This window comes from Corylus avellana, chromosome ca8 (assembly GCF_901000735.1).
Source record: "Corylus avellana chromosome ca8, CavTom2PMs-1.0".
In the NCBI taxonomy this organism is placed as follows: domain Eukaryota; kingdom Viridiplantae; phylum Streptophyta; class Magnoliopsida; order Fagales; family Betulaceae; genus Corylus; species Corylus avellana.
The window spans coordinates 20962482-20974271 of NC_081548.1; the positions used below are offsets into that span (position 1 = coordinate 20962482).

The following is an 11790-nucleotide window of genomic DNA, read 5'->3' on the forward strand; positions in this document are numbered from 1 at the left end:
ATTGTATTACTTTAAAAACAAAAAATTAAAAAGCCAAGTAGAAGCGGAAATTAAATTTACCAGTTATAATAAAAAAAATTGATTTATAACTCTTTTGTATTTTTTTTTTAATTTACTAACACGTGTCAATGTAATTAAAAGGGTAAAAAAAAATAATTATTGACTAAATTTATTTATTTTGATGGGTGATGGTAAAAAGAGAGATTAATAAATTTTGGACAAAATGGAAAGCATCAGAAAGCCTTTCTTCGAGTAAAGACACCTCTTTCCTGCAGGAAATTGATGACCACACTCTCCCTACCTTCCTTATCTCCTCCTCTTCCTTTCTGCTTACAAGCTTAGATAGAAATAAATCAGTAATCATCATATGTAAAAAAATATATATAAAGTAAGCTTATTTTTTTTTTGAAAAAATAAAATAAAATTTAATCTCCGGCGAGTGCTTGTTGATCGATTTTCTCGGTATAGATCTTCCCCCATCACAGAGAAAATGGAATTCGACGACCACGAAGAGCAAGAGGAAGATATGATGGAGATTCCCACTCCGCCGCCGGGGTATGAGTCGGTGAGCAACTCAGCAAGGCCCAAAATGGGGTCCAACCGCGGCGAGTCAACGAAATCCGGCGGGAGCACGACGTCGTTCAGGTACAGAGAATGCCTGAAGAACCACGCGGTCAGCATAGGCGGCCACGCCGTGGACGGCTGCGGGGAGTTCATGGCAGCCGGAGAGGAAGGAACCCTCGACGCCCTAAAGTGCGCCGCTTGCGGCTGCCACCGCAATTTCCACCGCAAGGAGAACAACGGATCATCAGAGCCCTTGTTGTACCGCCAATTCTCATCCTACTATCGCTCCGCACAGCCACCTCAGCAGGCCGGGTACCACCACTTTCACTTGAATAAGCCGTTGGCTTTGCCCGCAGCCTCGGGAGGCGGCGGGGGAGGAGGCGGGGGCCACAGCCGTGAGGGCGAGGACATGTCTAACCCGAGTAGCAGCGGCGGCGGCGGCGGCGGCGGGAGTTCCGGTCTAAAGAAGAGGTATAGGACAAAGTTTAGCCAAGAGCAGAAGGACAAGATGCTTGCTTTCGCGGAGAGTGTCGGGTGGCGGATCCAGAAGCACGATGAGGCGGCGGTGGAACAATTTTGTACCGACAACGGCATCAAACGACATGTCCTAAAGGTTTGGATGCACAACAACAAGCAAACTCTTGGTAAGAAACCCTAATTTGGTTCCACGTTCATGGGAGTGTGGAATTAATGAAAAATCGTGCTGTAAATTGAATGGATATCGATCTAACAAGCTAGGGTTGAAACTTCTTTCTTTCCCATCATTATTAATTCTTGTTTTTATTTTTTTTTTAGCTTCAATTAATTCTAACTTGATCTCTTTTGATAAGAGCTTAATTAATTAAGCATGTGATTAGAGTTCCAAAATTCACATTGCACTGAGTTGTATGCATGTATGCATGTTTCCCATGTGATCATCATCATCAAACGTGTGTTGCATGCAATGCAAAAAGCTGCAGTTTTTATGTGTCCTATTTACACCTGTCATCTTCTCCTTCATCCCCTCCATCTCACCGCTTCAGCTTTTACTCTCTCTCTCTCTCTCTCTCTCTCTTATTAACTTTATTCAACCTCCATTAGCTTTCTTTCCTTCTGGACACTTGGAGTTTAAAAAAATCAGAAATTAATAAGAGTCAGAGGGACAGATGTAGCGGAGTACAGATGTAAGGTGTATTTAGTGGATTGGGCCATTTCTCGTCCTCTCTATTATTTCCCTGTGTTTTTTCTCATCTGTCTTTGCGCCAGAACCTCTGATTTCTCTGTCCTCTCTTCGCTTTATTTCTCTCATGCTTTCCTTTGAATCCTATGCTTCCAGTTCCTCGTCTTCCTCAGTTAACTGGCCTATTTTACCTTCTTCTTTTTTTTTTTTCTTTTTCTTTTTTACTAGTTTGTGAGGGTTTTACTTTTATCCACCCAGTTTGTGCTTTTTAATGTGACACTGAAAGTTCTGACATCAATCTGTCGGAACTGAGACCAACGGAAACTTATGTAAGTAAAACAAGAAAATAGAGACATTCATACAAACAAGCTGTGCCCTACATTGATGGCAAGTATCAACCAAAATCACTATCAAGAATGTAGATTTCAAACTCTTTTAACAAAATAGTATGAAATGAGTTTTTAGTTTTTTTGAGTGGAAAGTTAAGAAAGTAATTTGGTAATGCTTTATTTTATTTTATTTTTGGGTAGAAAGGAGAAAGAAGTAGGGAGAGATTTATCAAACAAGAATGCTGGCTATGTTTTAAAACTTGCACATTTTGAAACTAAACGTTTAACACCATATACACGTTACTAATGGTCCGTGACAAAAAAATTGATTCTCACCGTTAACGGAAACTAAATCTCACAAACCACACTTAAAAATGTTGTAGAATACAAGCCAATCAGTTAATTATCCAAATCCCACCTCAAAAACTAAAATGTCAACAGGCTTGGTATTCAATTTTTCAAAATTTTAATACACCTAATTAAATTTACTTGACATTTTCCAAACCAACTCTGCGGTCTTCAAAGAACCTTCTCTTAATCACATGATTCTTTTAATTACATGCATGGGAAGATCATCTTGTGCCGAAGCCCTCACTTCAACCGAAGTTATTAAGTATTTATAAGCAATTAATAATTGATTTATATATATATAGTCCTCATCAACTCCTATTTCCTGGTAGATAAGAAACACCATGCATATTATTTTTGTCATAATTAAGGAAGACATAATAAACTATTTATTTGATCAGGAAAGTACCTTCCACCCATATATATCAAGAAATTAAACCCCCAAAAATAGAACATAATTATTGGGACAATTTTTAACACAAATTAATATAACCAACAAGAAACAAAGCTTTCAAGGTTAATAATGTCGACCCATAATTTATTCTTTTATGACAATTTAATGCAATTTTTGTTTTTTAATTTGGACGTGAAAGTTGCGTTATCAACTTATCATTAACCCCGACTTCTTCAACTCCTTTAATGTAGGTGTATTTTTTTTTTTTTTTGACATATCCGCAAGTGTATTAGAGGTTAATGCAAGTGTATTAAACAATAGTTTGGCTCACTTTCTATAAAATAACTAATGGTAAAAATTGCCCGACTAAAAAATTCAGTACAATACGTACTTTTTCCCAATCTTGTAAAAAAAAAAAATCAATAATTTTTTCACTGTGGTAAACCAAACTCGTCAAACAAAACCAATCTATATATAAAATGGTGAGAGAGTGAAAATAAATAGTGGGAGATGTTGATGTTGGAGAAAGTCAAGTAAGGAATAAATAGTGTAAGTGAGTGATTGTTGTTGGTGTCGGAAAAATGAGATCTCAAAGCAAGATTTCACCACACGACGTTGCTGCTTTATTCTGTTGCACTAAGACATGTGGGCTCCCCTCCTCAATGTGATTGACATTTTGACATTACATCTCATGTACTCATGATATACTGTCTCTTTTTAGAGCATTCTTTCTAGCCGGCCTAATCAAAATTAGTTTTTAGTTATTTTAGCGAGACAATTTAGCGAAGGCGGCTAAAATTTTTACTTTTTAGTTTTATCATTTTAACCCAAAATATATAGTGAATGAACAATACTTATTAAAGCTTGATTAAAAAGTGACTGAGCCTTTCACGGGTAATTAGAGCTTGCTACAAAAGGTAGATTTAAAAAGACTAGAAAAAATGATATTCTTTGTAATGTTTGGAGTATAGGTGGGATACTGGTTTAATCTTGTAGAGTTTTTCTTTTTGCTTGTATAGATGTTTTCAGCTTTAGCTAAGTGTTTTACCTTTTCTTTCGTAAAGTGTTTAGTTATTGGGTTAATGAAAGTTACTCCTTCATCAAATAAAAATAAAAAATAAAAAATAAAACGAATAAGTGCTTAAATGCAGCTAATAATATTGTGACACGTATGTCATAAACTTAAAGCTTTTGAAAAAGTTGTGATTTAACAGCAGGAGGGAGCCATTATCTTGTGTTCGTTGTTGGGGGTCTTGTGGTGAATGTCAGTGATCACAGAAGGTAATTTATCATCGTTTCACCCATTATATTGTGGGTTGCTTCATAGATAGATATATGGATAAGATTTTAATTTTTATGGGTATTGATTAGCTTCGATTTTTTTTTTTTTTTTTTTAAGTGATTTTAAAACATATCTTCTACGAAGGAAGTTTTTTAGGTACGGTCAATGACCAGTGGGGTTGTGGAGCCCTGGGTCTCACGGGCTGGGTCTCCTCCATGGGTAGGTCACTGTTGAGGAGTTTTTTTTATTTTTTTTATTTTTTATGGTTACAAAAATAAATAATTCAAGGGTATATTTGTACTTTCATACATCTCACAGGGATATAATAGACATTTCATGAAATTGTCGGTCAAAGATAATAGAAAATTTTAACTGCAGGCGGCTAATTGAAAAGGGCTAAAAATAGTTTGGGGATCAATTCCTTCTTTTTAAAGTTTAAGGGAATGTTGCACTTGAGGTTTTTATTTTTTTATTTTTAACATGTCCGCACATGAGAGGGAAAGCGGAATTCGAACTAGTGATCTCCGCGTCATAAGGCGTGGTCCCAACCGATTAAGTTTAGTTTTTCCAATTTATAAATACAAGATACATGCCAAAAACTAAATTAAAAAGAAATAGAAAATAATACATTCAAAACCAATTTTCAAATAGTTGTTTTCGCAAGAACGTGTGCTTTCACCGTCTCTTTCAACAATTACTCAATTACAATTCGACCTTTAAGATTAAATAAATGGTCGAGATTAAACCTCTTCATACAATGTATACTTTTAGGAGAAAGTGTCCCTTCCACAAATTTTGGCATTATTCCAAATTGACAAAAATTAGCTAATTCATATAAACCAATCTAATTAAGGGACATATGTTCCTAAAACATGTGAGAAGCCCACGTGTTCCTAAAAATATATGGGAAATACATGTTAATAAAAAAACACATGTTTCTCACATGCTAATGAATAAATGTGGGTGCTTAAAATGTTCTGAATACTTATTTTCAATACTACCATTATTAATAAAATTAACTAGCATATGTATATATATTAATGACGTGTGTTCAATTTAATTAGGTTAGTTTAATCTAAGATTTGAATGTTTTTTTTTTTGAAGGAAAATCATTCTTATCTCATTAATAGAGGAATCAAGAGTATTAAAACTCTTATAATCACAGAACATAACGTTCTGAAATATCATAGCCGAAGTTAAAAGATCAAAGTCGTAACTAAAAGATTACACATCAAAGACGACAAACATCCGCTAACCTATAACTAATCTTCAGTTGGAATAACAGATCTGCGCTAGGCAGACACAAACTAATGCATAGGTAGCTCTTATTCCTCGACCCTGAGATCAAAAGGACCCCATGCCGACACACATCCTCCTTAACCCGAAAATCAGGATATCGTTCACATCTACAACCCTAGGGGTTTGGACCAAAATAACAAGCGAGTAGATCAAGAGAGAGGACATGACCTTATTACAAGCAGCAAGAAAAACAAGAAAAATACAGGAAAAATCAAAGCAATACAACTAAAAATTTAAAAATAGGAGCACACTAGGTGGATGACAGCAACCGGAAGAAAAGCCGATCGCGTGCTTGCTGGAAACCGATGCGTAGGTGACATTGGAAGCACATCGCGGTGGGGACACATGAAAAGACCCAGCAGAAGACAGTAGACGGCAAAGCTGGTGAGGAGGAGATTGGCGGCGCACTTAAAGAATTGGGGGGAAGTTTGAGTGAATCCCCATGAGCGGCACCTACAAAGTGTGCCCAAACAAACACCTAGCAAGAAAAAATAAACAAGCAAACAAAGAACAACAACAGGGAAAAGAAAGCGAAATCCAAAAACAAACACGAAAAAAAAAAAAGAAACACAGATCGGAGAAAAGAGGGGGAGAAAGAAAATGGGGAAGGGAGGGGGGAATCAAGGAAAGAGAGGAGGTTCTCCCCCTCCCCCTCAGCTATGCGGCACTTCCTAAGATTGGAATGTTACATCTATTATCATCATAAAAATAGCTAGGCCACAATAGCTTTTCAGCTTTATTTGTGCACCTTCCACGCTTAAGTCCAAAGTAAGAAATCGTAAATACACTCTGATCCTTCATACAACCTAATTAATTGACCTTAATTCCTAAAGATTGCTGTGATTTTGAGAGTCTTATCTCCTCCGGTTTATTACGACGAGTTTTCCCGGCTCTTAAAATTTATGACAATTAGCTGTTAAAATTATTTAATCTCATAAGTGATCGGACAACCAAAAATACTATTGGGCGCGGGCGCTGCATTCTTAGCTTTCTATTTTGCTGGCAAGTATGGGCCCTGCTGGACACCTTTTCTAATTTGGTCGTGGCCCTACTTGATGCTTCAGTGCGTCTTCATTTTCGACAGAAATATGGGCCAGTCACACGTTTCATATAATGTGGAAGAACCAAGATTGGTCCAAAGGACTATTTATAATAATAGTAAAATATGTGAAGATCCTGATACTGGTTCGAAATTAGGGTTTTTACTGCCTGACTTTTCCCCCAGGGGACGATATTTTTGCTCCTCCCTGGGGCTTATGCAATGTTTTGTTTCTGTCTCCATCCGTGCCTCCACTCGGTGTAACATGGGCTTATAGGCATGTCAATGTCTATGGGTGCCCAACACATACCAAATTGTGCTCCTATTTGTGGTGTAAAATAGGCTTTTTGAGTTCGATCCCGAATTCGAGAAACCTGCAATTCGCTCAATCTTAACCGTTCGTTGTGATACACAGCTAAAAACGAGCCACATTGTGACTAACTCAAACCGAACCTGTAGCTTTCAATAATTTTCATGTATGGCTAATGGCTATGTTCAAATGCAGATCTAATCAAAATCCTTCCCTTTTGTCCATGTTCCCAGAGTGGTGGAACTATGCACAACTGTGAATGATGAAAAATGCATCACACACTTCAGGATCCTCATAATTGCAAAATTTTCCTAAATGTAATCCAACCAGCACAATGAACAGACTAGAAGGCCAAAGGGTGAGTGAAATAATAAGTGCGTACATTGTTCATAATAATCACCCAAGAAACAAAACTATAATAATTAAAAATGAAGAATGTTGGACATGTGAAATAAACTTAATAAAAAATGTAATATTACAATCTTAGTCACCTTCACCACAAACTTAATAATTTATTACTCTAAAAAAGGGTATGAAATAAAATTAAAAAAAAAAAAAAATGTAACTTATAACAACTTAACAGATTCACTATACCCATCACCACACCAAATATGTCGCAGAGATATGATCATAAAGAATGAGTTCCAACAAGAAGGAATACCCACAAGCATACAAAATACATATTTTTGCTTAGATTTCCGATATTCGGAGCAAATATTTTATCTACATCAACTTGTTCGCGATTTGATGCTCCTACTGGCATGGTCAACGGCCTTTGTGCATCATAAGCTGTGGGGCTGCAGTGCTCCTAGAAGATTTTTCACTGCACTATCATAGTTTACAAAGCCCAGAAACCAAAATTCATGGTTGTCGACAGAGATAACCTATATGTACTTTTCCTCTGGCTTGACTTTGCTTGTTGATGGATTCACTGCCCTCAACTGATGTAATGGAATAACCACCTGTTTTATGCACAAGAGAAAGCATGCACGCCAATATCATTAACCAATTGAAGAGAAACTCAATGAATGAAAGCCCTAAAACTTGGTATACAAAAACTACACAAACAAAACATACATAATTGCTTCCTAAAAGGAGGAGTGAATAAAATTTGTAAACTCCATTCTAGATCTAATCATTGGCAGATTGACCAAAATTATGGAAACCAGTACGGCAGAAGATTGACGTGCTATTGCAGAGCACAGGTCGCAAGAGTGTCTCAATACACTTTTCACTGAATCATCTGTGAGCCCGATTAATCCTCAGGATATTCAATAAAAATCATTGTGTTATATGCTTAGGTTCATTACTTCGGGATGGATAATGAGGCCAAATGGATCTACCTTCTCACAAACAGCATGCATTACTTTCCTATCATTGATGCCCTTGGTAACCTTCATATATTCAGCAAATCCAATGTATCTCCATCCACCACCTCTCTCTCTTCGATTGTCTTAAAAGAGCACACAAGCCAAAAGGTAAAGGAGCACAGCTTCAAATTACATGTCAAAATAACTTCTGCAATTTCATTTCTAAGTTTTACTTCTTCCCTCATTATGATATTCACATTGTTTTCGTCATTTTGGTGCACATCAATAGCTTACCTAGCATTATCTATCAAACTAAATCAGGCTTTCTGAGGCATTGCAATGTCATAACTTATAGTTGTTCTATTTGAAAATTCTGCTTTCTCTTGTTTAAACGTAATTGTTATCCTGAAACCTCTACAGGGTTGTAGGTTCAGCGTTTTCACATCTAAGACAGGCATGTCATCCTTTGGCATTATAAAAGCAAACTTTGAGCCTTCTATAGCTTACTTATGAATCCTTTATGTGGAAAAATTTGGGGCAAATCTTATTTCCTCCTTTCCTCACAACAAGTATATATCACTAAAGATATAATCGGAGAAAATTTTATAGTCTGACAACATGTATGCCCCTTCCATGGGAACAAATTATCACCTTTTCAAGCAGAACCACGAAATATAATTCAATTCAGTGTACAATTAAATACATTTCCCTAATATATATATATATATATTCCAAAAGGAAAAAGGCAACAAAAGGGAGGGGGGGAAAGTGGAAAAAAAAAAACCACTATGGACAAAACTTTAAGTCTTGTACAAAATATTGAACCTTAACCACAAATCCAGTAATTTTCTAATATGAATTGTGACTGAGATAACTAAAGTAAACCTAAATGGGCAAACAGCCGTTAAAAGCTTCTCATATAACTTGAAAGGTTCCACTCAAAATGCATCAATTATCAAGCATTGCAAACTAAAAAGTAGGAGCTTTGACATCATTTTATTACTTACTCCTATTTCAACTAGAAATTAATGTGTATTAATTAACAATCATCCTAGCACCATAGTTCAGGGAAAATTGCAAATCAAGATATCAATTTACATCACAAAAAAACATATATTTAGCAATCCATCATCAAAGATAGGTATAATGTCATTAACTTCATTACGCAAATAACTGGCTCCTAACACCAACAAATTAAGATTACAATCAATCAAATACCAAGAAGTATAAAGAGCAGTCAGTTTACCTTATAATAGCTCCATTCTTTCTGGCCACTCGCTTCATAAGAAAGCGGAGTGTCACTACAAAACGCAAGCTTCGCTGTGGACAGATACATAGTTCCCATCACCGGTCCAGCAGAAGTGGACAGATAGCATGCAAATGACTTCAGAAGCTTCTCCTCGGGCACTGTCTCAAAATTTTGTCGAAAAACCTTCTCATACCCACCTTCCGTGAGAACTTTTGTTCCTTGAGCAATCCTTCCCACAGCAGCATCGGTAAAACTAGGACCCGTTTTCACTGATTCAAGAAACTTGATAAGAAGACATTATCAAGCTTCAAATTATTTCAAAACCTTAAACCCACTACTATCACCTACTATTGCTGCTACAACAGAAAAATCACTTTTACAGCATTTCAAGCATAAACGAGCCATGAATGAAGAACATGAAACAGAGAGATGATAGCAGTCGACAAAACGAAACCAAGCAGCACAAAAACTTCAAAATTAGCACCCCATCAAAAAGCAGAAACAGAGAGATGATAGCAGTCGACAAAACGAAACCAGGCAGCACAAAAACTTCAAAATCAGCACCCCATCTAAGAGCAGAAACATTTTCATAATTACCATAAACAAAATGAACAAGAAAACCTAAACGTCTAGGGCAAAGTATAATACTCACAGTGTTGCCACATGTTCCCAGCAAGATCCTCGGCCTTCTTGGTGGCTTCGGTCGCCTTCTTGCCCCACTTCCCAAGCACATCTTTCACGGACTCCATCGTATCTGACAGAAAATCCCAGAACCACTTTCAAAAAAATTCACGCCACAATCACCACCACCAACTTCAAATTCTTAACAAAATTACCATGAACCGAAGGTACTCACTCTTGACGGAGGTGGGTGCCGGCACCGGCGCAGGAGAGATATAGGGATTCGAATCCTGCGGCATCGTAGTGGCGGCGTCGCCGGAGATCGGAGCCCTGGCTTCGCTGTTCACCGTTTGCGGTTGGGAGCCCATGGGCACGTGGCTCCAATTCTCAATGGGAGGAGGGGGAGCAACGTCGTTAGGGTCGAGCTTAGGGTATGGAGCGTAGTCGCCGGAGTGCGGTGGATCGTGTATGGGATCGGACTCTGATGGTTTCGCCGGCTGGTCATGCTGGGTATGACCAGTGCTCATGGTTTTCTCCGTTTGGATCTCTCTGTTCTGTTTAGTTTGAAAGAAGGATCGGGAATTCCCACGAAACGAAAGGATCTTTGAATTTTTAGATCAGATGGAAAGATGGGGGTCAAAAGCGTCAAATCGTTAAACAGCCTGACCAGCTGGCAGCCGTTGATCCGTTGCTGCCTCGGTCGTATTAAATTCTTGAAAGTTGACAAGCCCAATGGGAGTCGCCCTTCTTTTCTTGGGCCGTGGGCCCTCCTTCACACGAATTAGTGTAAGCCCAGAAGGCCAGAAGCCTAGTAGACTTCGCTCTTTCATTTTTTTGGGCTTTTTTTTTCCTTATCTTCAGAATTTGTATCTCTTATTTTGGGAGTTTGAGCAAAATATTTCAGAAAAATTGAGTTTTATTTTAGCATAATAAAAATGTAATTTAAAATTTAAAATTTAACGATAATTAATAGATTTATGAAAGAAATTAGTTGGAACGCTCTATCTATATTTTACATAATCATTTATATCGGCTCTATAGTTTTATAATATAATAAAATAATTTGATCACAACTATGTAATACAAGTTAACAACAAATCGCATATTTTAAAATCACGTTTTCAAATCCCACAATTTAAAATTATTTTTTTTAATTGTACTTTTTAAAACCACAAACTCAAACAAACCCTAAATAAAACCAAAAAAAAAAAAAAAAAGTAGCACCCATGTTTTTCTTCAGTCATTAGGATAAAAAATAAATTAATTAATTAAAAAAAATTTTAAAAAAAAATCACAAAACCCACTAAACATCCACACGTTTTGAAAGTATCCCTAAAATTCAAAAAAATTCAATTAAGAGTATTGAACTTTCAATTTTTTGAAAGTACCCCTTTCTGTTCAAATTTTTTGTTAAATCTTGTCAAAATTCTCAAAAAATGACATGTGTCCATTTTTGGGTTGGAGGAACTTCATTCAACCCAGTCTATAAAAATGACATGTGTCCATTTTTTTAATAACATGTGGGATGCACATGAGTTTTTAATATTATTTATTTCAACTTTGTCCCTACTATTAAAAAACATGTGCATGTCATATGTTCAAATGACACGTGTTATTTTTATAGATTGAATTGGAGGAAGTTCTTTTATATATATATATTTGAAAATTTTTATTATTTTATAGTAATAAAAACAAGGGTATTTTGGACACTTTGATAAAACTTAACGAAAAATTTTAACGGAATAAGATAATTGAAAGAAATTGAAAGTCCAATATCCTTAATCAAAGAGTTTTTAAACTCTCAAAGGTAATATTAAATGGGAAAAAGTTCATGAACATTTTTAAAATTTTCCCTCCTTAAAAAAAAAAAAAAAAAAAAAAAAAAA

The 11790-nt window shown here is 36.3% G+C and overlaps 2 protein-coding genes across 3 annotated transcripts in view; one reads left to right on the forward strand and one right to left on the reverse strand.

Moving 5' to 3' along the window:
• The first annotated feature begins 256 nt into the window (after nucleotides 1-256).
• Nucleotides 257-1351, forward strand: LOC132189968 (zinc-finger homeodomain protein 2-like). The gene has a single exon (XM_059604832.1). It carries the CDS (start codon nucleotides 491-493, stop codon nucleotides 1220-1222), a length of 732 nt encoding a protein of 243 aa, XP_059460815.1. The 5' UTR covers nucleotides 257-490; the 3' UTR covers nucleotides 1223-1351.
• A 5768-nt stretch (nucleotides 1352-7119) lies between these two features.
• Nucleotides 7120-11790, reverse strand: part of LOC132189813 (GEM-like protein 1) — a 6369-nt gene continuing 1698 nt past the window's right edge. The window contains exons 1-4 of one of the 2 annotated variants that reach the window (XM_059604607.1): nucleotides 10140-10497; nucleotides 9936-10037; nucleotides 9281-9552; nucleotides 7120-7686 (exon numbers count right to left, since the gene is read on the reverse strand). In XM_059604607.1, the coding sequence (XP_059460590.1) occupies nucleotides 7609-7686; nucleotides 9281-9552; nucleotides 9936-10037; nucleotides 10140-10431 (744 nt within the window). In that variant the 5' untranslated portion in view covers nucleotides 10432-10497 and the 3' untranslated portion in view covers nucleotides 7120-7608. Of the gene's footprint in view, nucleotides 7687-9280; nucleotides 9553-9935; nucleotides 10038-10139; nucleotides 10498-11790 lie in introns of those variants that run through there. The other variant, XM_059604606.1, reaches the window with a different exon arrangement.

Bases quoted from the DNA above. Each gene is read 5' to 3' on its own strand.
- LOC132189968 (XM_059604832.1), top strand. From the start codon at position 491: ATGGAATTCGACGACCACGAAGAGCAAGAGGAAGATATGATGGAGATT.